The sequence below is a fragment of the Erpetoichthys calabaricus genome, chromosome 8 (assembly GCF_900747795.2).
Source record: "Erpetoichthys calabaricus chromosome 8, fErpCal1.3, whole genome shotgun sequence".
Taxonomy (NCBI): Eukaryota; Metazoa; Chordata; class Cladistia; order Polypteriformes; family Polypteridae; genus Erpetoichthys; species Erpetoichthys calabaricus.
This window is the reverse complement of record NC_041401.2, coordinates 1,443,146-1,468,586: the sequence shown is the minus strand read 5'-3', so window position 1 is coordinate 1,468,586 and position 25,441 is coordinate 1,443,146. Positions and strand designations below refer to the sequence as shown.

The 25,441-nt window shown below is 53.9% G+C and overlaps 1 protein-coding gene across 1 annotated transcript in view; it reads right to left on the bottom strand.

The window, feature by feature from the left end:
• Positions 1-431: 431 nt before the first annotated feature.
• The window catches only part of raph1a (Ras association (RalGDS/AF-6) and pleckstrin homology domains 1a), an 82,665-nt gene continuing 57,655 nt past the window's right edge, over positions 432-25,441 (bottom strand). Inside the window, 19 exon segments of the mRNA XM_028806124.2 lie at positions 432-1,863; positions 1,865-1,982; positions 1,984-2,108; positions 2,110-2,329; positions 2,331-2,672; positions 2,674-2,954; positions 3,405-3,523; positions 3,604-3,724; positions 3,831-3,929; positions 5,521-5,631; positions 5,726-5,869; positions 5,958-6,023; positions 6,215-6,336; positions 11,590-11,749; positions 12,582-12,659; positions 19,613-20,112; positions 21,794-21,896; positions 22,034-22,153; positions 24,751-24,817. Of these exon segments, the coding sequence (XP_028661957.2) occupies positions 1,069-1,863; positions 1,865-1,982; positions 1,984-2,108; positions 2,110-2,329; positions 2,331-2,672; positions 2,674-2,954; positions 3,405-3,523; positions 3,604-3,724; positions 3,831-3,929; positions 5,521-5,631; positions 5,726-5,869; positions 5,958-6,023; positions 6,215-6,336; positions 11,590-11,749; positions 12,582-12,659; positions 19,613-20,112; positions 21,794-21,896; positions 22,034-22,153 (3,624 nt within the window). The 5' untranslated portion in view covers positions 24,751-24,817 and the 3' untranslated portion in view covers positions 432-1,068.

Genomic DNA, 25,441 nt, shown 5'->3' with positions numbered 1-25,441 from the left:
ACCTTGGCATTCCCTCTGACTACGAAGAGGCACCTTTAGACCACCCCCCATGTCACTGGCAGGATAATAATATTTTAGATCCCCCATGTTGTCTCATCAGTCATTAAACATATTGGGGGGGCGGGGTCTAATCTGACCACTTTGGCGCCAACTACTTGAAGCACAGCTGCTATGGACTGGGGCCCACCCAGCATGATGCCACAACTTGGGGTCCCACCGGTGCCATCAACACAATATGGCTGCACCCTGAAAAAGTCTAACAGAGCAGCTGTCAGCCTTGGCACTGATGGGCAGGACACTTCTGCCCCCTGCTGCAGCTGGTATGGCCAACTGGCTGTGAACAGGGACTCGGGTGGGCCACAGTCTTGTTGGGCCCACGCATGGATGGAGCAGACGACACAATCAGGGGCGCACACAGCCGGGTGGGCTCATTTATTTTTTTGGAAGATTTAATGGATTATGTGCTTCCATTGTTAATGTCGCAGTAATACATAGCTTGGCAGCGATGGCACAGCACCCTCATCAGCACCTCAAAGCCCCAAATCCTCCCACTTCAGCCCACCCCCCCCCGGGTCCCTGGCACCAGGCTTTTTGGAAATGACCCTGGCACCGTGCACATTTGTACCCGCGGAGAAAGCAAACAAAAAAAGAAAACCAAAAGAAGGAGGAGGAGAAGAAGAAGAAGAAGAAGGTGATCCTCGTATAAAATGTGACGCATGCATACACAGTCTAGACTAGCAGTGCTATCCCACAATACCCTGCCACCACAGACGACACACACTGGGGCAGGCAGGGGGGGGCGGGCAGATCCCAGAAGACAAAGGCATTCTGCGGCCACGAGACCATTGGCAGTTGGCGCTGCAGTGGCACGCTGTGAAAGGCAAGATGAGCGGGCACCGAGCCCGCCGGCGAGTCCATGTTGAATACAGAGGCCATGCAGTACTGATATTTTGCCACGAGGGGGCTCTCTTGTTGCCACAGAACAAGCTGCACAAAGATGGGTTCAAAGCCGGAGAGGTTTGGTCACGCAAACACGTAATTACAAGGAGTGGGCGCCCGGCGGGGAGGCTACCAGTCTCCGGTCAGTTTGGTACTTTGGTCCCGTTTGGGGGGCGCGGGGGGCGGCCCCCGCCGTAACGTTGCATAGCCTGAGATGGCACTGGAGCCGAAGGCGCCCTGCTGCTGCTTCTGCTGCTCCAGCAGCTCGGGGGGCGGCGGGGGCAGCGCCATATCGTCCATGGTGGTGCCAGGCTCCAGCTTTGACCCCCGCGCCGAGGACAGCGAGCTGTGCCTGCTGAAGGACTTCCTCTGTAGAGTCCGGTTGAGGTCCGCCAGGAAGTTGGGCTGCATGCTCAGGCTGCCCTTGGGCGAGGTGGGCGCCGGCTGGGGGGGGGGCGTGCCGGGGGGCTCGGGGCCGTCGCCCTGCGTGAGGCGGGTGCTGTCGTTGCGCCGGGGGAGCGTCGGGGGCGGCGTCTTCTTCAGGGAGGCTTTGTTCCAGCTCTGCGGCTGGGGGTTGACCACCGCCACTTTGGGGGCTCCTCCGGGGGGCTCCACCGGCGGCGGGGGAAGCAGCTCGTTGTCCGGGGGCGGCGGGGGGAAGAAGTCACAGTCGGAGGGAGGGGACGGGAAGTCCGTGGCCGTCCCCTGGGTGAAGGCGAGAGGCAGGCTGGCCAGGTTGAGCTTGCCGGGCTTCTGAGGGGTCAGGCAGTCCTTGGCGGGCGAGCTGGCACCGGCGGCAGCGGGCACAGGACACTCGGCGGGCTGGCCAAACTTGTTCACCAGGCTCTCCACCTTCTTGCTCTCGTGGTACTCGCTCACGGTGGACGACTTGATGCTGGAGTTGCGCTGCGGCGTGGGGGGGGGGCTTCTTGCCACCTGGACTGGACGTCTTGGTGGGCTTCTTCACCGGGGAGCCGGACTTCGCTGGGGGAGGAGGCGGGGGCGGAGGGGGGGGTGGTGGTGGGGGCGGTGGTGGAGGGGGGGAACGCCAGGCTGCTCTCAGGCGGTGGAGGGGGGAAGTCGGGGGACTGTGGGGGGCCGCCAGGCTGCCACTTGGGTTTGGCTTTGACTGCGGGGGGGCGACTGAGGGGTTGGCGCTTTGAGCTCGGCAGCAGGGGGCGCCGCTGGGAACTGATTGACGATCTGCTTGACCAACGAGGAGGGTGGCGGTGGGGGGGTGTGGGGGACACGGGGGCTCCCGGGAGCAGGGGGGGGGGCCTTAGAGGAAAAGCTGTGCTGCTTGGGCAGCGTAGGAGGGGGCTGGGGGGCCGAGGAGCTCGGCTGCTTTTTGGGAGGGGTGGGAGCAGAGGGCGGGGGTGGCGGAGGGGGCGGGGGAGGGGGGCGGCGCCAAGGCCACCGAGATAAAGCTGGGCGTGGGGGGCTTGGGGGCCGTCTGCGGGGGAGGGCCTCCGTGAAAAGGCTTGGCAGGGGCGGGGGGAGCTGGTGGAGGAGTGGGGGCCGGAAGGGGCGGGGGCAGGGACAGCTCCACCCCCAAAGAGGTCAGAGTGCTGAACTTGGTAGGCGGAGCCAGTTGAATTCCGTTGCTCTGAAACTTCTGGGGAGGCGGCGGGGGGGTGAACTGGGGCGGGGCGGGGCTCGGGGGTCCCGGCTTGAGGACCGCCATGGCCGAGCCCGGCACGGGAGGGGGAGGGGGAGGCGGTGGTGGGGGGGGGAGGCGGGACAGCCAGTCCCGGTGGGGGGACGGACAGGGGGGGCTTCTGGGACGCGGCTCGTGACTGGGAGGCGTTCTGCAGGCGGGTGATGGTGCTGTACTTGACGAACATGTTGGGGGAGATCTGCTGGGGGGCGCTGGGGGGAGGGGGAGGGGGCGGAGGAGGGGGCGGGGGCGGAGGAGGGGAAGGTTGAGGTGGATGATGGGAGATGTTGACCCGGGACTGGGGGGCCGGCTGTAGCAGCTGAGAGGAGTGGGGTCTGCTGATGGAGTCCAAGCGAACCTGCAGGGGGCAGGAGAGAGAGAGAGAGAGAGAGGGGGGGTGAGCGAGCGACTTGAACCCGAGTCCCGATCCTCCACACGATCCTCGCGGTGGGCACAGAGACCTGTGAGAAAGAGAGAAGGCCGCCCACCACAAACCACGTCACCACAAGGCCATCCCAGGGTGCTGTGCGGCACAGTTAATGGGAGGATGCAGTCACCAGTTGGATTAGCGTGATGGGGGGGGGGGGTTAGTCATTTTTAGGGTGGGCAGGTGGATGGGTGGGTGGGTGTTACACATGAAGGTCCAACAAGCCCCCTGACCTTAACTGAGCCCACTGCACAGCAACACAGGCTTGCCAGCCTTGACCTCTGACCCCTGGATAGGCAAGCGACAGGAGAAAAAGGCAACGTAAGAAAGAGAGTGGCAACGGCCCGGCAGCCTCGGGGGGCTACAGGCGGCGGCCCCTACCTTGCTGATCTCCTCCATCTGAGTCCCCCGCTTCCAGGCCTCCGAGAAGATGGAGCTGACGATGCTCTGGGAGCGCACGTGGCTGGCGGGCAGGCAATCGGGCAGGCTGCCATCCGACTCTGCAAGGGCAAAGAGCGGGTGAGTTACCTGGGTGCCCGCGTTCGAGGCGACGGCAGTCAAGGGGGGTCCTGGCACTTACCGGGCAGACTGGACGAGCTCAGGCCGGACTTCATGCTGGAGCTGGACAGCGATGACCACTCGTAGGCCGCCTCCGTCTTCTTCATGGCCTCCTGGTAGTTGGCGTAGAGCTGCCTGCCATACTGAAGGGGGGGTGGGGGGGGGGGAGAGAGAGGAGAGGAACGTCAGAGCAGAGCGGGGGGGGGGTCACCAGTTATGTCACACTGGCAAGTGACAGGCGGCCGTTACCTTGGCGATGCGGATGCCATTCACCCATTGGTGCAGAGTCCGGACGTCGTCACAGCAGAGGTACTTGATGTACTGCGACTTCTTCTGAATCTGAGGGTGCTGCGTGGGGCGGAGAAACAAGGGGGGGTTACGGGCTGGATGGCGCGGCCCCCCTCACTCATGACTGGCTGGACAGTGCGGCCCCCCTCACCATTCGCAGGCTGGACAGTGCACCCCCCCCCCCCACTCATGACGGGCTGGACAGTGTGCCCCCCTGCCCATCACCACTAGATGGCACTGACACTGCAGACCGCTCCACATATTTGGCCCCCACTGTGGAGTCACCACCATCTTTACCGGGTGGGGGCCATCACAAACGCCGTCCATCGTCAGATTCCTCGCCAGCGATTCTCCAAGACAGAACATCAAACGCCCCAAATGGACTATCAGCATGGAGAGGGTCTCAAAGACACTAAGGTGGGGATTTAGGGCAATCAAGGCAGGACCAGTCATGGGGGGGTCAGGTATTTAAAGTAATGCTAAACTGGCCTGCCCGCCTGCTGCTCAGCCTGTTAGGCATGAGGACCTGGGGGTTGGGGGGCAATGCAGGACTGCAGGGGGCTTCATAGCCCTCTACATGACATAAGCCGGTGGACCTTAAAGATCTCAAGGCACCTCGGAGGTGGGCTACTGATGTGACATCACCTTGCAGAAAATGGCACCTGGTGCAAAGAGAAGAGCGAGCGCCTTGGCATGAGGGCAGGTGGCAACATGTGGCACGGTGATGATCAAATGCAGGACAGAATTTCATTAGACTCTGCATGTGACAAAAAGGACCCCATAAATCCAAGTCTCCTCCAGCACCTCTCACGCCCGCTCTGCTATATAGCGCCTTCAATCTCTGTCACCAATCAGGGCCACCTGAGGTGTTGTGTACTCAGTAGCAGGTGACAGTAAGAATGTCACTGGCCCCTGCACATTGAACAATAGGGACCCTATAACCCTCGTCTAATCGTGACTGTGCTTTTGGACCCCACTAACGGTGCTGCTGAAAGCCCCCCCTTACGGTTTGTTCCGTAGTGGATGTCACTTTGTGACTTTTTCTACATTTCTTCCAACATCTGGAATTTAAAATGCTTGACCTTGCCGAGTCCTTTGGGTCCACTTTGACCCATCGTCAGCCGGGCACTGATGTCCAAGGGTGGTCTCATTTCAGCACAGCCGATACACACTTGGAACTCGGCCGAGTCCTGCGGGTCCACTTTGGCCCACCCTACACGGCCCCCTTCCAAGTCTCGTATCCTTGTGCCACAGGCCTGGCTGGGTATCACGGGCACATCCATGAACGGCTTGAGCAAGGACAGGTCAGAGGTCAGCCATCCCCTCTAAGCCATCAACGCCTTGAGCTAAATGGAGATTCAATAAGGGGTCTCGTCTCCACTCAGCACTCGGACCCCACAGGGCTGCAGTCCATTCGTCTCCGGCCTTCTGCCCAAACTGCTGCAGGTCAAGCCTCAGCACACCTCCCTAGACTGGCACATGGGCACAACACGACCCAGCATTCTCTTCACCAACCTAATATCTTCTGGTATGGACTTCAACGAGCCCACCATACAGTGTCGGCCCCCAGAATCACATGTGCCCACGATACGTACAGAGCTCAGGTGTGTCTGCCAGCTGCCCACAACTTTACGGGTGGTCTGCCACCTACCTTGAGCGCCAGACAGTAGTCGGTGGGGGCCTTGTACTTGTTCCGGAAGTCCTGCCCATAGTAAACGTTGACGTGGTCCAGTTGGAGAAAGCAGACAAGGTCACGTGAGACCTGAAACACAGGAAGCAAGCGGGATCAGCGGGAGAGCCTGGCACCGATGTCACCTCCAAGATACAAGACCTGCAAAGCCACCTGTCCTCCTTACCTTTGCCTTGCCTTTAGGGACAAAATAAATGCCCGACGCGCGCAGCAGGAAGTAGCGCTTCTTCCACGACTTCTTGCCGTCATCCTTCAGCCACAGCACCCCCTCGATCTCTGGGACGGTGACAGAGCTGCCACAAAAGCACTCCTGCCAGAGACAAGTGGGGGGGGGTGAAACATGGGGACTACAACAGGGGGGCATTATGGGAAGGGGGAGCAGGCACGTGGTAGCTCACCTCCAGTAAGGCTTCCTTGTTCCTGTCTGCCATCTCTGAAGTTTCTTTCTTGCCCAGCAAGTAGTTCTGTAGAAAGACCAAAGTAAGAGAAGCTGCACAGGGGGGGCGGCGTCGTCGTCATCCTCCTTTAAAAACGGGGGCTTCTGACCCAGCGGCTGGTGCTCAAATCCCCCTGCCGCTATGTCTCAGGGTGGACGTGCAGTGCCGAGACCCCCAGAGCGAGCCCAGTGACCACCACTGCCCCCCAAAGCGCTCACCTGAGGGTTCTTGAACAGCGCGTACTTCTCAATTCGCTCAATGAACATGAGCTTGTTCTGGCTGTCCCTGGTCCAGTTGACGAGGTTCTCAACGAGGTTTTCGTGGTCTTCAAAGATCCTCTCTGTGGGGGAAAGAAAGAAGCACAAGTAGACATGACGGTCAGGAAGAGGACCACTGGGAGACCTCGTCTCATTGGCTGGGGTGGAATGTCAAAGGGAGTTGGCACTAAAAGTGGCGCTTTATCATGCAGCGGTGCGGACGCGTCACAGGTTATGACGTCACGAGCCGAGGGGTGACAAAGCCCACCACAGTGTGCGTAACGGACGGCTACTCCTCGATTTAGCAGTGCAGGACGAGGCCAACGGCAAGTCCTCCACCCAATCAGCAATGGAAAAGAAGTGAAGGACGGACGGGCAGACCGGCGGGCAGACAGGGTGTCCCCCCCCAGAAGCTCAAGAGAAAACATAAAACAGACATGAGGGGCCGAGGTCAGACCTGCTCGGGGGTCTCTGCAGGCGTACCTTGGCATAAATGTCATAAAAGAATCACAGGACAAACACACAAAGCACACGCAACACTCCTGCCAAGTCCTCGCCAAATTGAGATGGCAAACCTGAGGTCGTCTGGGAGAAATCAGCTGGTGTCTCAGAGGGTCCGCCACAGTAAGGGTGAGCGGGGCGTCTTTATAATGGAAGGTCCTCACCCCCGATACACAGGGGGGTAAGCCTTTCCGCAGCTGATTTGGCCCACCCACAGTGCAACCTGGGAGTTGTGGTCCTGGACAGCAGCCCTGCTGGGGTACTTGGGGACCACCAGGCAGAGAGAGGCCGGCCATCCATCCATCCATCATCTAAACCGCTATATCCTAACTACAGGGTCACGGGGTTCTGCTGGAGCCAACACAGGGCACAAGGCAGGAGACAAACCCCGGGCAGGGCGCCAGCCCACCGCAGAGAAAGAGGCCATCACCTGTTTAAGGAGACCACGCCAGACCTCGAAGTGCTTCGCAGGTGTGACATTGGGGTATAAAACGAGCCCAAGTGTTGGGGTCAGGAGGACATGGACAAGAGACAGGGTGGGCTGCCCTGCTGTGTACCGAGAGGTGCGTCCTTACTAATAAACGGTTATTGGTACCCAGTGTCGTGTCTGGGGTGCTGCTACTGGTGAGCTCTGCTGGGTGGCATGGTGGGTTCTCGTCCAGATTGTTCTCACGTCCTAACATCCAGCCAGAGTTCAGTGTCCACGAGCGCCTTGTTTTCTGACAGGGGTCTCTGCAGAGGTGTCAGCTCAGCTCGGAATCCCACCTTTGTAATCAGAAGTGCTGGTGGGGGTGGCAGACCACCAGGTGGGCAGCTCAGTGTCTGCTCCTCTGCTACATCTGCTGTCCTATCAGGCCTTGTGTGCCACTAAAAGCCTAGAGAAAGGGCCAATCTCCCCACTTTGTCCTTCCATAATGACAAAAACATTTAGAACATCGCCTCCCTCGAGCACGGACTCCGTTAAGAAGGTGGTCTCCATGGCACACTCCCACTTGGGTCTTCAGAAGTGCAGCCCTGTACATGGAGACGAGGAGCTCTTGATCTTTACACGAACCTGAGGACTATGTCAGCCGGATTCATCTTCTCCGATGGTTCAAAGCACTGAAGCTTCACGGCCGACTGCTCCTCTCTTTGTACATTCGAATCTCCCTTCCCATCATCGTCGTCCTCCTCCTCTTCAATGCCACTCACTTCCCGTTTTACGTGGCACCTCCACTGAATGCTGGAACTCTGACCCTAGACCCTCTCCACCCCTATGATGGGCACAGTTCCAAATGTCTTTGCACCCGTTAGCTACACATGCCATCCACAGGCAGACAGGGTAAGTCACAACCTTGTAACTGCTAAGCTAGGCAGGCTGCCACCTCCTTAACTCCCCAATACGTAAGGCGCTGGAGTCGAGGGACAGGCCAGTGCCACTCCGGGTCTGTGGCCAACTGGAAACTCACTGAAGATTCAAGTGGATCTGCTGAGAAATGGCTAAGAATGACAGCAGGGGGCACTTTGAGCAACACACAATCGCAACCTGACAACTACATGCGCGGTGCCCACACCCCCCGACGTTCACAACACAGTCCGCACTTCAGACACTGCAGCTTTGCAAGGTGGTAGAGGAGAGTCTGCCCGGCCAATGACTAAAGGATCAGTTGGCACTGTGCCCGCCCCGGGGGTCCACTCATTGATCTGCTGGCTCAGAAGTACGCCAAGCTGCTGATCTCTTCACAGGACTGGCCTTGTGAATTTTAGTGACTGTGTGCTGACCTTCCTCCACCATTGTGTTCGTCGCCCATTTCTCTGACCGCCACTGCCGTACGGAGGGTTGACGGGTACGCCGAGTTCAGCCCTAATCTCGTCCCTTTTTTCCATTTCTGGTGGAGCTGCGTGTTCCTTAGTCCTCATCGCTGCACTTCATTGGTGGTCACCTGCCCTGCACACCGAGCCCACCCTGTGACTAAAGATGAAATCAAAGCAGTTTGAGGGGCGTGGAGCAGAGCGAGTGACTCGCTGGGGATGTCAACTACACGACTGGCCTTCGGTTAGACCTGTCTGTGATTTGCCACCACAAGTTCTGATTTTTGTTTTAAACTGTAGGGGCCGGGGCGGCACGGTGGCGCAGTGGGTAGCGCTGCTGCCTCACAGTTGGGAGATCTGGGGACCTGGGTTCGCTTCCCGGGTCCTCCCTGCGTGGAGTTTGCATGTTCTCCCCGTGTCTGCGTGGGTTTCCTCCGGGCGCTCCGGTTTCCTCCCACAGTCCAAAGACATGCAGGTTAGGTGGATTGGCGATTCTAAATTGGCCCTAGTGTGTGCTTGGTGTGTGTTTGTGTGTGTCCTGCGGTGTGTTGGCACCCTGCCCAGGATTGGTTCCCTGCCTTGTGCCCTGTGTTGGTTGGGATTGGCTCCGGCAGACCCCCGTGACCCTGTGTTCGGATTCAGCGGGTTGGGAAATGGATGGACGGACTGTAGGGGCCGCTGTGTGTGTGTGTGTGTGAGCCGAGACCCAATGAGGGCTCAGGGTGAAGCACACTAGAGGTAATGTGGTCCTCACCTAAACAAAAGAGCCCCCCTGCCTGTCTGATGTCGTGTTTTATATCCCACAACACAAGAACAAAAAAAAGGAAAAGGGAGAACTCGCCAGCCCTGCCAAGCATCTGAGCAGCAGCAGCGCCCCCATCAGGCAGCAGTGTCTCATTTCCAAAGTCCCCACAGATTCGTCTAATTTGTCACGTGTGCCGACTCCACGTCATGTGATCTGACACACCCTGACGTCACGGTCAGCGACTGCGGTCATTACGGTCGACACCCCCTGCGACCCGAGGCTTTAGGGGTGCGTTGTGTTAACTCCGTCCTAACTGACCATTAAACCCTCCTTGTTTTGAAGGCTCCTGTCAGCCCAATGGCTGTTTGGCCCAAAAAGCCCCCCCTTGTGGTCACAAAGTACTTCTGACGTTATTTGTTGCTGAACGTTCTCTCTTCATCTTACCAAGAGTGGCGTGTGGGCACACGTGTGTGTGGTACAGCTGAAGTCACACTTGGGGGGAGTGAATTCTTTAAAACTCGCTTTATGACCCCTCCACAGATTAATAAACAACATGTGTCACATTTGTCACATCAGACGTCTGTCCACAGACACTTTTTATTGACCACATCACAATCCCAGTGGCTCTCTGTTCATATTTGGTGGCTTTGCCTTTAAATCGTTTCACTTGAGCCACACGTTTTGGGGGTCGCCTTCCACAAGCTCATCATAAAAAGTGCCCACTCCTCCAACAGAACTGGTGTAACTGGGACCAGTGCGTGGGCCTCACTGCTCACACACACTTTCCCAGTTCGGATTGAGGTCAGGGCTTTGTGATGGCCACTCCAATACCTTGACCTTGTTGTCCATTTTGCCCCAATGTTGGAGGTCTGCTTGGGGTCGTTGTCCAATTTGAAGACCCATTTGTGACTCCTCTTCCTGGCCGAGCTCTTGAGATGATGCTGCAGTGTCTCTCCATCTTTCTCGTTCCTCATGATGCCATCTAATTTGTGAAGTTTACCAGTCCCTCCTGCAGCACCCCTAATGCGTGACAGTTGGGATGGTCTTCTTTGGCTTGCAGGTCTCACCCTAATGATGGTCATTCTGGCCAAACAGTTTGATCTTAAGATTCATCAAACCAGAGGTCATTTCTGCAGAAGGTTAGCTCTTTGTCCCCGTGTGCCACTGCAGTCTGGCTTTTTGATGGTGGCTTTGGAGCGGTGGCTTCTCCCTCGCCTGAGGAGCCTTTCAGGTGATGTGGACATCATCTACCAGTGTCCTCCAGCATCTTCAAGAGGATTGATTTGCACTTTTCTGTTCTGAAGTCTGTTCTTCTCACAATGCGTCTCCTTCCCTGAGTGGTGTGATGGCTGGGTGGTCCCATGGTGTTATAGTTAGTTGCCTATTATCATTTGTACAGATGAACGTGGAACCTTCAAGCATTTGGAAATTACTCCCAAGGATGAACCAGACTTTTGGAGGTCCACCGTTTATTTCTCTGAGGTCTTGGCCAATTTCTTTTGATGGCAGTGAGTTGGATGGTTGGCCTTAACATCCATCCACACGTTGGCATCAATGAGGCTGACTGGCCATCAGAAGCTCACAGTCGAATTGCCTAAAGGCTTGACGTCATTTTCTGGAATTTTCCAAGCTGTTTAAAGGCCCAGTTAACGAAGTGTATGGAAACTTGTGACCCACTGGAATTGTGATGTGGTCAATAAAACGTGAAATATTCTGAGATCTGGGAACTTTGGTGGAAATAATGACTTTGGCTTATTGTTTAAACGTATTGTTTGTTAGTATAAAATCTGTGGAGGGGTGAGATTTAAAGAATTCACTTCAAGTGGATGGAAACTCCGGACTTCAACTGTAGATGCCCAGTCCTGACTTGAGATGCGTGTGACTTTTTATCAAAGTGCAACATTCAAACCGCTCATCATTACGTTCTTCTCATTAGCCACACAGCATTGTGACACTCCAGCAGACACATGACAACAGGTAATTATTGGACCACCATGACTATAATCATTGGCCTGCATTGCCATACAATGACAGGGCACAACTGGTTTCCAAATTTCCCCAAATGGCCACAACCCCACCCGTGCCTCTCTTTACACGTCACGTCACGTCCCTTCAGCCTGCAGACAGATGTAACTTGTGGCCTCCTGGAATCCGAATGCTACCAGATGTTAGGGACAAGACAATCCAGCCCTGTCCATGTGAAATGGCGGCCACACCGAGCCACATCATTGGGGTTTGTACCCTGCTCACACAGTGGCACACACAACCATCACTGCAGTTCTCTGGCAGTGCCACTCACCCATTTGAAGCTCTGAAATGGTCTCCACCAGCGACCAATCAGGGCTGTACCCGCAGTGAGACTTGTCCAAGAGGCTGTCCAGCACCTGCCTGACCGTTTGTCTCTCATCAACCATCATGGTTTTGGAGCTGTCGTCAGACATGTGCACCCGAATCACCAGCTGCAGAGAACGACGACAAAAAAAAAAAAAAAAGTGTTAGAAACCACAAACCAGAAGTCTCTGAGACACAGCAGGACCAACTCTAGGGGTCTTGGGGTGTGCCAGCCATGCAGGAGCCCAATGCACCTCACCACCCGTGTGAAACTTACAGTCCATGAGCCGCATGACAAGTGAACGAGAGAGTGAGCAGCGGCAGCAGCGACGCTATGTCGAGAGAACTTCAAATCCCAGAAGTCCCCGGGATCACCTGTGCCACCAGACTGCTCTGGCCAGTGCACAATTTAAAGGGACGCCATTTTGATTCAATGTCAATAATGACCAGCATTGACTGCGGACTGCAGCTCTTTTGTCCAACTCCTGGTTTTGTTTGTTTCTGAGGTTTCTGTGCACTCACTTCAACTGCAGACATGTCATGTGGTAGGGCAAAACTCAATTCTCTTTACTTCCTCATCATCATCATCATCATCATCATCTGCTTCCAGAGTTTTGGACTGTGTGTGTGTTTTGTTAATAAACACCTCAGCATCATTGGCTGGGTGGCATCCTGGCTTGGCCATTTCAAATGAGCAGGCACTGTTTAAACAGCCACTGCAAATGGACATGTGCGGGGGGGGGGAGCCACGTCTTGCCTAGAGGACCCCTTATCTTCCCGGCCCACCTAGCAGTGGATCAGCACATGCAGTCACATGCGCCTGCTGTCTAAGAAGACCGAAGAAGAGCAGTAGGTATCTGCTTCTCACAGTGCCATCCTGCTGGCAGAGGGCATCAATGGACACCTCTCAGGCTGAGCCCAAGTCCCCCCGGTCCCGACTTAAGTCAGCTCCTTGCTCACCTTTTTGACTTGTGCTTCTTTGATTTTCTCTAAGGCCACACGGATCTTCTCTGCCTTCTGCTTGGCCGCCTGCTCCTCCTACGGATTTGCAAAAACAAGTTAGCGACCTGTGCCAAAAGAAGCTGGCTGCCTCCGAGAGCAGCACGTCACTGTACCCGTGATTTGTGGCAGGGCACAGGGGATTCTGGGACAGCCACCTGCCTGGCATTACCCCCCTCCTCCTCTCTCTTTCTCTCTCTGTCTCTGTGTGTGCCCCCACTCACCCTGGAGCAGACGGTGCCCTCCCAGGATGTACTCACCTGAGCCTTCCAACAAGTTGCCATGGCAACAGACGTCCCTCAATGCAGCTGCTGTGATCCCACTCTGCACCCAAAGCGATGCCCTCACAAGAAGGGATTCAGAGGGGGTCACCGAGAAACGTGCAGCTGGATGAATAAATCAAAGCCTTGGTGCAGCTCCTCATCCTGTACAGACTGAAGGCGTCCACACATCGGGGGGTGAGGAGGCCAAGCACCTCTGGCGGCCTTACCAAAAATCGGCCTCTTCTTAGCTCCAGATCCCACTTTTATGTTAAGAACAACCAGTCTTACCCATCCATCAGCAACCTAATTGGCACATTCGGGACGGGGGTCAATCAGGACTCTCAGACAATGAAGGTCCCAGAAAACAGGAACCGGTCTCTCTTGCCAACTCCAACCCTGGCCAGCACTCCTGTGGACGTCCTGCCTTCACCTTGACCATTTGAAACATATGCCAATGACCCCCGGCCAGTGCCAGCTGGCAGGCAGGCAGACAGTCGCGTACGCAGCGGTCCTCCTGACACAAATCCCACAGAGATGCATCTACTTGTCCAATCCCTGCAGAGCTTCTCTCTAATGCCGCCATTAACAGCAAAGCGAGCTGGCTTGACGTGCCGGAGGATGGCGGCTCTGCTAAAGAGGATTAGGGAGCTTCAGCCAGGCAGAACACAGCCGAGGGAGCACAGCTGGCTCCTCAAATCACAGGCGGTGTCCAAACCCAGCCTGCCACCTTCGAGCTCTGTGAAGACGGCAGCGGGGGCCTGTGGTGGGCCAGCCTGCTCACAAAGTCACTGGGTCAAGTTCCACCACTGGCTCCCTGGATAAGTCCCTGCGCTTGCCTTGGCACACGTAGCTGTGACGGTGTCAACGATGTCTTCAACTAAAGGTCCATTTGAGCCCCGAGAAGAAAGCAGAAGCAAATTCCACCTCCAGGCATGGAGGCCAACGGGCATCAGTGCCACGCTGGATCTTCCATTTCACATCAGCTCCCGTGGGCTTTGTCTTAGCGAATGGCTGACTTCCAGCTCCAGCCGATGTCCGTGGAACTTCATAGACCCCCACAACTGTCTTGACTGCATACTGAGTTGCTCCTGCCCCACCTCCTCAGTCAACTACACCTACTTTCATAAGCTCTTTTGGGAAATAAAGAACCAAATTCACAGAGCTGTGAAAAAGTATTTACCCCCTTCCTGATAGCCACTATTTTTGCATGTTTGTCACAATGTATGGCCTCTGGTATTTAGACAACTTATTGTTCTTTCGCTGCTCCTGTTAGGGGTCACCACAGTGGATCATCTTGTTCCATATCTTTCTGTCCTCGTCATCTTGCTCTGTCACACCTGTCACTTTCATGTCTTCTCTCACCACATCCATAAACCTTCTCTTAGGCCTTCCTCTTCTCCTCTTCCCTGGCAGCTCTATCCTTAGCACCCTTCTCCCAGTATACCCGTCATCTCTCCTCTGCACATGTCCAAACCAACGCAATCTCACCTCTCTGACTGTCTCCCAACCATCCAACCTGAGTAGACCCTCTAATGTCCTCATTTCTAATCCTGTCCATCCTCGTCACACCCAATGCAAATCTTAGCATCTTTAACTCTGCCACCGTCTCCAGCCCATATAACATAGCTGGTCTCACTACCGTCCTGTAGACCTTCACTCTCACAAATCACTCCTGACACTCTTCTCCAGCCACTCCAATCTGCCTGCACTCTCTTCTTCACTTCTCTGCCACAATCCCCATTACTCTGTACAGCTGATCCCAAGTATTTAAACTCATCCACTTTCGCCAACTCTACTCCCCTCATCCTCACCATTCCACTGACCTCCCTCTCATTCACACACATGTATTCTGTCTTGGTGGTCCTACTGACCTTCATTCCTCTCCTCTCATATCTCCACCTCTCCAGGGTCTCCTCATCCTGCTCCCTACTTTCACTACAGATCACAATGTCATCAGTAAACATCACAGTCCACGGGGACTCCTGTCTAATCTCATCTGTCAACCTGTCCATCACCATTGCCAATAAGAAAGGGCTCAGAGTCGATCCCTGATGTAATCCCACCTCCGTCACTCCTACCTCAGACCTCACCCCTGTCACACTTCCCTCGTACATATCGTGTACAACTCTTACGTACTTCTCTGCCACTCCTGACTTCCTCATACAATACCACAGCTCCTATCTTGTCACCCTGTCATTTGCGTTCTTATGGTCCACAAAGACTCAGTGCAACTCCTTCTGTCTTCTCTAAACGTCTTCATCAACATCCTCAGAGCAAACATCACATCTGTGGTGCTCTTTCTTGGCATGAAACCATCCTGCTGCTCACTAATCATCACCTCACTTCTTAACTGAGCTTTCACTACTCTTTCCCATAACTTCATGCTGTGGCTCATCAATTTTATCCCCCTGTTGTTACTACAGTCCTGCACATCCCCCTTATTCTTAAATATCGGCAACAGTTCACTTCTTCTCCAGTCCTCAGGCATCCTCTCACTTTCCATTAAAAGCTCCACTGCCGTCTGTCCTAAACACCTCCATGCTTCCACCAAAAGGAACATCATGCAGCATTTCAGAATCTTTGCTTAGTATGTTAAAGTAATAAAAGTCATCCAACGTTTGCGTTCCCTCCTCAAACAGCTGACCACAGCTCACTCATAACCGGACTCAGCTGACTAAACACCACCGGTCCTGCTGAAGCAAAGCCTCTCCCTAAACTGACCCTCACCATGGTAATGAAGTCATCAGCAGCAGATTTCTAAGATGTGAGCAAAGGAAATTCCAGAAAAGATGCGGGGGTTAATCAAGAACGGAGATTTCAACGTCATTTCCAAGGCTCTGGTGGTCCATCAACTCCAAACAGAGAACTTCTGGAACAGAGGGGAATCTTTCCAGCCTGCCAAAATGGACTCCGCAGTAACGATTCAATGCAGATGAAGAACACCGCAGGCCTCTCTAGTCCCAGTTAAGGTCAGCGTCCATGGAGAAAAAGAATGGGACTCATGGGAGATGGAAGCCTCTGCTATTGAAGAGAAACCTCAGCCACAGAAACACCGTGATGATGGCCACGACAAATGAGGGACGTTCAAAAGGTTTCCGCACTTTTATATTTCCGTTGGTGACAATGAAGGCGGAAGGAGCAGTGATTGGTCGTGTCTGAGCGTGTCATGTGACCAGTTCTGCAGTTTAGAGTATCAAAGATGTCACCCTGTGGTGAAGATGGCTGCCAAACGTATAAATTGCACCAAAGAGGAACAGCGTTCTTTATCATACGCTTTATGTGGGCAGGTGGTGTGCTGGGAGCACCAATTCATCTCCACATGTGTGCTCAGTATGGGTATCAAGTTCTCCTTCATCGAGTTGTCTATGAGTGGATTGAAATGGCCGTACTGGTCCAGCTACAGCCATGTGATGATGATGTGAAAGCAGCGGTGCATCAGTGGCTATGCGCTTTTGGCTGATGGCATTAAAAAGTTGGTTTTTGCATCACAAAGGAAGGTGACCACGCAGAAAAGTGATGTCAGTCGATTTTGAAATTCTTAATAAACAGAGTAAACAAAAGTGCAGAAACTTTTTGAACGTCCCTGGTACTCCGGACAGACAAGTCAGACTCTTGGGATGACGCAGGTCCCACTGGGTCTGCTGGAGACCATCAAAGCTATAATTAAACACGGGGGAGTAAGCTTAGAAGACCAAGTGATACATGAATTCTGTACTTGAACCAGAAGGTCCACTCACCTGTTTACCACCTGAAGATGGAAAAGAGCAGCTTTCCAAAAAGGACCCCAGCAGTAACGATTCATTGAAATACACAAACACCGACAGAACATCGAGAGCACCGGTCTCCTCCCAGCTGAGGTCCGTACTCAAGTCTCTACGACAAAGAGACTCGCGGGAGAGCGGCAAGATGGAAACCGCAGTGCACGGAAACACCAGGAGGACCCCCAAGTGTTTTGGAATAATCAGCGGTGGTCAGTAAAACTCAACAAGGCGTCTGGCATTCAACAAGAACATCGACAGACCTACAAAGATATGTGGGAATGCTAGTGAGGAGCGGCGTGGAGACCTGAACCTAACAGAGGGGTCTGAAATGAGCAAACCTCCAGCATCTCTGAAGAGAGACGGGCATCAAAGGAGCAGAGGCCTGCAATCGAGTACTGAGCCCATTTGGCCAAGGACCTCATGCCACGGGTGATGAGGGTTGCTGGGTAACTTTACTCCTTCTCTGCATTTTAACCTGAAGGTCTGAGGCCTTTCACTGTGCAAAATACACAACAACAAGAAAGGGTCAAATTCTTTTTCACAGCCCTCTAGCTAGGAGAGCAAGGCTTCGAGATGATCAGAGGACACAACTGGCACTTCAGCACATGGCGCCCGTGGCTCAGTGCAGAGTCTCACGTTTTCAGTTCACGTTGTGGGCCATCGTGTGCACTCACCTTTGCCAGCAGAGACAGAGAGAGACAGAGAGACACGCAGGCTGTGGCGTTGCTTCCCAGGCCCTGGCACCGGCACTCACAGTCGCTGATATCTTGCAGGCACCCATTGGCAGGAGTACACAAGCATGCTGTCATGCAGACCGCCTGCCCAAAGGGGGAGACACGAAAACGGCGAAACAAAAAACAAACAAACCAACCAACAAGCAGGTCAATACACAAAAAACACAGGCAAACATTGTGCCCCCCCCCCCACCCCCTTCCGGCAGTGACTGGGAGAGACACACAAAAAGGGGGGCCGCCGGAAGGACAGGGCAGTGGACTGGGACACAGAGGGAAGACGAGCAACGCAGAGCCCCTTTTTAATGGTGTCGTGGTGAAGCTCACATGGAATGGAACACCATGAAAAGTGGGCTCTGACCAGCGTGAAGAAGACTACAGGGCAGGATGGCATGCAGGGGGTGGGGGGGCGGGCAAGGAGAGGCATCACCTTGGTCAGCAAGTGAGAAGGCTTCCCTGCAATGTTTTTCAGAATCAGGGACGTTTCCCTGTCCAGATAGGAGTGCTTGGTGCAGAAAAGAATGAGACAAGAAAAATCAGTGCAATGATTCACAAAAAAAGGAGAGAATGTGAAAAAGCAAAGGGAGAGCAGCATCTGGAGTGACCAACCTGTCCCCTAGCACCCACGCAGCACCACCAGGCTTCATCACGGTTAATAACCTCCCACCAGGGTCCCGGCCCACATGCAAACCCCCAGCGGCAGGGCAGTGGCCACCGCTTAAAAAGAAGGGCAAGAGCTTGGAGGAAAGGCCCCTGCACACGGAGGCCTTTTCCTACCAGAAATCCCAACACAACCAAGCCCCACTAGAAGAAACCCAAACCCCCATCCCAAATGCCAATGGGCACAGTGGCCATAGTGACCTGCAAATGATGAGACTGGGCAGTGCCCAACACAGTGACTAAGGAACACTTTACTTCAACAAACCCCACACATCCCATCCCACCCCAGCCTGCATCATAAACCCATTAGAGCCTCCACAGTGACATGCCAGCATGACCGCACTACTGAGGTGCGATGCCAAGCACACAAATGCACAGTCGCCACGTCGCCTGCAGGCTTCGGGCATGGAGGAGTCTGAACTTGTGTGGTCCACGTGAAGCCAAGCATGTCCCAGGACCCGAGGAAATGCACAGCAAACCCAGCCAACTTACTGTGTGCAGATCCACATCGTCTTCCGAGAAGTCGAGACGGCACCTGGGTCGTCGCAGAGGAACATGCTGAGAGAGGGTGAGGAGAAAAGAGAAAGGGACGGGCAAACAGAAGAAACTTTAGCCATGCAGATGAGTGAAAGAGAGCAGACATGCTACAGAGGAAGCAAGGAGCCGAGTGGGGCATCGCTGGGCAAAGTGTCAATATCCCAGAATCCACCTGCGTCCCACAGTACTGCATGGCAGTGTCCAAGCCCCGACAGCAGTCCTCAACTTCTGCGAGCCTCACCAGCTTGGCCAATGTTTTACATGCGTGGCACTGGAGCAGCCTCACTTTCACACCGCAGCGACGGGTCATAAAGACCACCATTGAGGAAGGCCAGAGAGGATGAAGCAGCATCTCGAAGATAATGACCCCCACCACGCTGCTCTGGAAAAACTACAAATGCCACCCCGTGTATGAAGGCCACAACCCAATGAAGGAAAGGCCGCAATTAGACCAACCTGTCACCTCATGATCTGTCCATGAGACCATGGGGTCCAGGCAGGAGCAGGGTGGCTCACGGGGGCAGCCTGTCTGGAATGTGAACAAGGAGCACCTGCTTACTGTATCTTACACACTCAAACCCGTCGACTCCCACAGCTGCCATCTAGGGAGTGTCAAAGTGGGCACAAGCAGCAGAGATGAAGAAAAGAAGGCAAAATGAAAACAATGGGCAAAAACACAGGGGGGGAAAAAAAAAGCATGCCATTGATGCCCCCCACCCATGACAGGACCAAGCACTGCACAGTAATTCAAAAAGTGTGCCCTGTGCCAAGAGGGCGTCACACTCGACATGCAGAGAGGGAAGGGGGAGTGAAGTATGGTACGCATGCAGCTCCACATGAGGACATGCCAGTCTGAGGAAAGGGGGTACACCATCGGGTCGGGGAGGGGGAAACAAGACGGCACTCTGCTCACTCCCTCACGACACAGCTGTAGCACAAACCCACCCACAGGCTGATCACTAAGCTGTCGTCACAGGTCAATGTCACATCCTGGCCGAGTAAAACCCTTCACAACCGGACCACCTTAAGGACATGCGTACCTCTGAGGAGGGCTGAGGCTGAATGTCCACCTCCTGCGCCCGAAGCACTTTGTCAATGTCCAGCGAGTCCATGCTGGAGGTAGCCGAGTTGATGCTCGAGCGAGAAGAATTGCTGATGGACCGCACCTCCGCGTCACTCACGGTGCCAGCTGACCCCGTCCGGCGGTGATGCATTGTGGGCAATGGCAGGGACGAACCAGTCTGGCGTGCCGCCTCATCCATGCTTAGCGAAGCCTGCTCCAGCTGGGCTGTGATGTCATCCAGGGAGAAGTTGGATTGCATGGGCCGGTGCCCACGAAGCGAAGAGGAAGGTGACCCCCGGGCACTGCTACTGCTGTTGGCAGCACCCAGACGCCCAGCAGTTGGCTTGTGATGCGTTTTCTGCTCCTGCTTAGAGATGCTGTTGGACTTGGAGCCCATGCTGCTGAGCTCCTGCTCGATAGAGCAAAGGTCCGCCATGAGAGCATCCAGGTCCACCGTGTCCCCCTGGCTAAGAGCTTCTGGAAAGGAAGGGGGTGGAAAACCAAACCTCAGAAATTAGACTGCACTTACAGACCAAGTAGATAATATTTACCCTCGAGTTCTTAAGGAGGCTAGCGAGTACAGATATAAACCCTTGAGACATATTTTTAGGAACTCTTCACATATTTTTAGGAAGTCACTGTGCACTGGAGAGATTCCAAAGGACTGGAAATGGCAAATATCCTCCCATTATATAAAAAGATCAGAGCAACTATAGAACCAGTAAGCTTAACGGGCATCACAGGAAAATTAATGGAAGGCATTATTAAGGATAAGATTGAGCAACACATGGCAAGGATGGGACAGACATCATGGGGTTTTACTAACCTGCTGGAATTCTATGAGGAGGCAACAAAAGGATAAGACCAGAGTGGAGCAGATGAGATTATTGATGAGGACTTTCAGAAAGCATTTGATAAGGTGCCACATGAGAGGGTGGGCATCAAACTACAAGCAGTGGCAGTTCAGGGTGTGGGGTATAGGTGGGTGCAGAATTGGCTCAGACACAGGAAGCAGAGCAGATGTTAAGAGTGGTGACCAGCAGGGGGCAGCTGCTACTTTTATTATCTAGAAATGATTTAGATAGGAATATAAGGAACAAGCTGGTTAAGTTAGCAGATGATACCAAAATAGGTGGATTAGCAGATCATTTGGAATCCGTTATATCATCACAGAAGGACTTGGACAGCAGACAGGCTTGGGCAGATTTGTGGACAATGAAATTTAATGTTAGTAAATGTAAAGAATTACACATAGGAAGTAAAAATGTGAGGTTTGAATACACAATGGGGGGTCTGAAAATCAAGAGTCCACTTTATGAGAAGGTTTAGGAGTCATAGTGGACTCTAAGATATCGACTTCCAGGCAGAAGCCATTTAGAAGGCTAACAGTATGTCCGGTTATATAGCGCCTTGACGTGTGGAGTACAAGTGCCAGGAGGTTCTGCTCAAGCTTTATAACACGCTAGTGAGGCCTCAAATGGAGTCCTGGGTGCAGTTTGGGTCTCACCAGACATAGCAGCACTAGAGAAGATCCAGAGAAGAGCGACTAGGCTGACTGAGATCTACAGGGGATGAGTTATGAGGAAAGATGAAAAGAGCTGAGCCTTCACAGTGATGAAGAGGAGACCTGACTGACTGAAGTGTTTAAAATGATGAAGGGAATTCGTCCAGTGGAACGAGACAGTGACTTTAAAATGAGTTCATCAAGAACAATGGGACACAGCTGGAGACTTGTGAAGGTAAATTTCACACAAACATCAGGAAGTTTTTCTTTACACAAAGAACGACAGAAACTTGGAATAAGTGACCAAGTAGTGAGGTGGACAGGAGGACCTCAGGGACTTTCAAAACTCAACTGGATGTTATTCTGGAGGAGTGAAGTGGACAGGACTGGCGAGCTTTGTTGGGCTGAATGGCCTGTTCTCATCTAGAGGACTCTAATGTTCTAAAGTGGTGGGCATTATTTCTGATTCCTCACGCCAATTTCACCCCTCACTGCAGTGAGCTGTCCCATGGAAATCAGTTCACATCCTCCACTCTCCACCAGTTAGGTGACAATTTAAAATCTGCACACTTAACTCCAAATGGACCTCCCTATCCGCCCCAATGGGCCCAGATTGTGACCCCTTCTCATCCTAGCGGCCTCCCTGGCACTCACCATTGAGATTGTAGACTGAGAAGCGGTACGAGAAGTTTGCCAGGTTCGTCTCCTGGCGGAGCGGGGACTTCCTTAGCTGGTCGGGCTTGCCATCATCAAGGCTCTGAGGGACAAGAAGGAGGAAGATGAAGGAAGTGCAGAGAACAACAATCACACACACACACACACACACACACACACACACACACACACAGGATAGCCAATGGCAGTGACAACAGCAAGTGCCTTTGCAGAACTCACCTGTGTCAGCTTGTCCAGCTCCCCCAACCAGGCCCCAAACATCTTGTCCAGATCCTGGTCCTCCTTGTCACTGTCCTCCTCAGCGCCATGGTCAAGCTCTTCATCGGACAGCTGCTCCATCTGCAGACAAAGCATCGGGTTAGGGTTATTCTGTCTCAGTGACGGAGGGCACACACAACCATGAGCAGATATGCGAGAGCGGAAGATGATGATGATGATGATGACATCTGTAAAGCTGCAAAGTATGACAGCGGCCCGCTCAAGTGGGTGAGTTGATAACAACACATAGCACAAGCGGGTAGAGGCGCACACTGGGGCACAAACCAGCAGGAGACGGTCATCACTTGCCCTCAGAATCTGGTTTGCCACCTGGTGGACAATCAGGTAGCGGGCGAGGGATCAAATGAATGCGCAAGTAAATCGAAAAGTAACACCACATCACAGGGAGATAGACTGGCACAGAGAACTTACCAACATGCCCTTCTTCTGGCCCCACAAAGCTGGACTACTGAGGTAGCAGCTGTTCAAGTGCCAATGGGTGCACGTGGCAAAGAGCCCAGCTCCTCTCAGATCAGGTGGCCCTGTCAATGCCTGTTTTGCCTTCACTTCACTGTAACAGGACTGGCAAGTGACACCTGACTCAAACTGCTAAAAGGGTGAGGGGCAGGAGAAGGCCTGCCCAGATTTCAGGCCAGTCCTCCTCCCATGCCCGTTGGCACTCCGCTGCATGCTGAAGACTTCAACTTGAGCATTCGGTTACTTTAGGAGACGGGCATCAGGGCCGAGGATGGAATTTGGGAAGATATGGCAGTCATCAGCAAATCACTGGCCAGGCTCTAGAAAGCTGCAATGCTAACCGTGAGGGTCCTCATGTGGCAACCAAAGTCATCATCACGCCCCTCTTTTGTTGCACTTTAACATTTAGTTTCATTGCTTTCCATTTGACAATAATTTGGAAGGCGTGTCAAGAGTGCGCATCTCAAATGGGAGCTAAAACATATGAGGAATAAACAGACATGGCACCTGCAAGCCGGGCTCCGAGTATGAAGGCCACTGTCCAAGCAGAGCTGGGCACTCAGGGGACATTGTAACTGGCACATCACACACTCGCCACTATAGAAAGGCTCAGGGAATGCTGGACGTTAAGCCAACACAAACTCAGACCTAAAGGCATGCTGGGAATGTAGAACACGAGATGTTAAGACCCTTCTTGAGGTCAGGAATCCTGATGCCATGCCACGTGGATGAGGCCCTCCTCCCCTGCAGACAAATGTCCCAGTGCAAGAGGACTCTTCCCACTGTCAAGGAGGACCCTAAAAATCACAGCTCACCTTCAGGAATGTGCCACAGTGTGCCAGTACCACTCGAGAGCAGACTGGCACCCATGCAGGACACAGTACCCCACCAATGACTGAAGCTAATATGGACATTTGGCAGGCCCCTTAAGCCTGAGCTACGAGACACTAATATTCAAACCCAAGACAAGTGACAAAGCCCTCCAAGAACCACTTGAACCCAGGGGGCCATCAGCAGACCGTTGTGACTCCCCACTACAACAGGCCACCTGCAGCCTCCTGTCATCTGAAGACCGCACAAGGAGGACAGACATGGCAGCTTCTTGTCAACATGAGGGTTCTTGGTGCAGAGACGGCGGGTCAAATTAACTGATGCCCAATGCTATGAAGTCATTCATGCCCAGAGACATCCACCTGATAACCTTAAAAACGCCAAAACTGTGGGTTCGGCCCCCATGTGTATGCCCTCAATACATGAGCCCAGTAAGCCTGCCTCAATCCTTGTCCATAGGGTAAATGAGGTGCGGAACAGAGAGTGGCAGGAAGGCATGGCATCTAACATCAACCAAGAACGCTGTGCACAGCAGCCACCAGCCGGTGGGCACAAGGCCACAGGTGTTAAAAGATCTCGAAGGCCACCGTCCAAGGTCCTCATTCATGCGAGGCACTGGAAACCGAGAAGCTTGCCAGACATGGGCCTGGGCATCAAGAGCTAATCAGAAGAAAGTCACCTGGGCACAGGAGGGGCAGGAGAGCGTTTAGCTGCTGCCAGACAATTTGCACTAATCACGTTATAGCCATATGACAACTGCCAGGCCCATTTCAATGCCCAAATATCACCATATGCTTGGCAGCTACAATGTAATCAAAGCCGGCTGTGCTGGCAGCGCCACCATCTGTGCCTATGGGAGGGCTTCACATGCTGCCCACAAATGGCTGCATTTGTCCTATAAAAGACAAGGCGATGGGCATCAAAAGATCCAGGCCTCTAGGAGTTGTGACAATTGCATGGTGGGCAAGTTGTGTCTGTGGGTGTCTACCCAGGAGCAGTCTTGGCAAACTCCACCCACCCCCACTCCGTATTCAAGCTAAACTTGTGCTGCCAGTTGTTGCCCCACCTTTGTGGCAGACCAAAGGGCCAGCATTACTGCTGCATTACTCTAAACTGGCCAAATGCCCACCTTGACACGGGTGGCTGATATTTAGGGCATGTGTGGACTGAAATAGTCAGCGATAATCACCTGCTGCCAGCCAGGAGAGCCTCCACCCAGTGACAAACCTGTCATTTTGACTCGAGGCTGGCGTGCTGCAGTAAACACAATTAGCCACTCACCTCCTACACTTGGCAGCCCGCTGCTTTCTTTAACACCTGCACTACCCAAAGAACGCCAGAAGGGGTCAGGCTCGCTGCCCTCACCTTACCTGGACTACGGGTGAGGTCACGGGTCACTGGGTTGATAGATGAGAGTCACTGCTGCGGAGGCTTGGCCTGAAATGAAGCAAACACCACAAGTTAGCAGGGTGGTCTCAGAAGGGACAGTCCTCCACTAAGGTGGCACCCTTGGGCAGACGACATCAGGAACTTCTTGGACTGCAGCCTGGCACGGGCTCCCAGCAAAGTCTAACCACACAAACTTCCCCACCTGTCCCACTGCAGCTGTCACAAGGATGATGACAGCTTATGGCCGTCGTGTCACCTCTGATTGGCTGTAATGATTGATGGGAGAAGCAAGTCAACGTCACCACATGACGCACTGTAGTGACAGAAGAGACTCACTGGACCTCTGCTTACATGTGACAGTTCAGATTGGGTGGCTTTGAAGCGGAGCCACGCAAGTGCTGGCGTCCCCCCCCCCCATAGTGAAGGTCTAATTGTGTGGTGGTCTTCACCTGCATCTTTAAGTTCTGGCTGATGAGCAACAGCAGGAAGGGCAGACGTGACAGGGACAGGCAGAGCTACACACAATCGAAGGCGCTTTGGGAGGAGAAGGTACTTCATGACTAGAAGAACACGGCCTACCAGCAGGAGATGTGTGCTGCACCATCTACAAGTGCCACACCAAGGGGCACCTCCTTCAACGTGTGAGAGAGATGTGCCCATGAACACATGGAA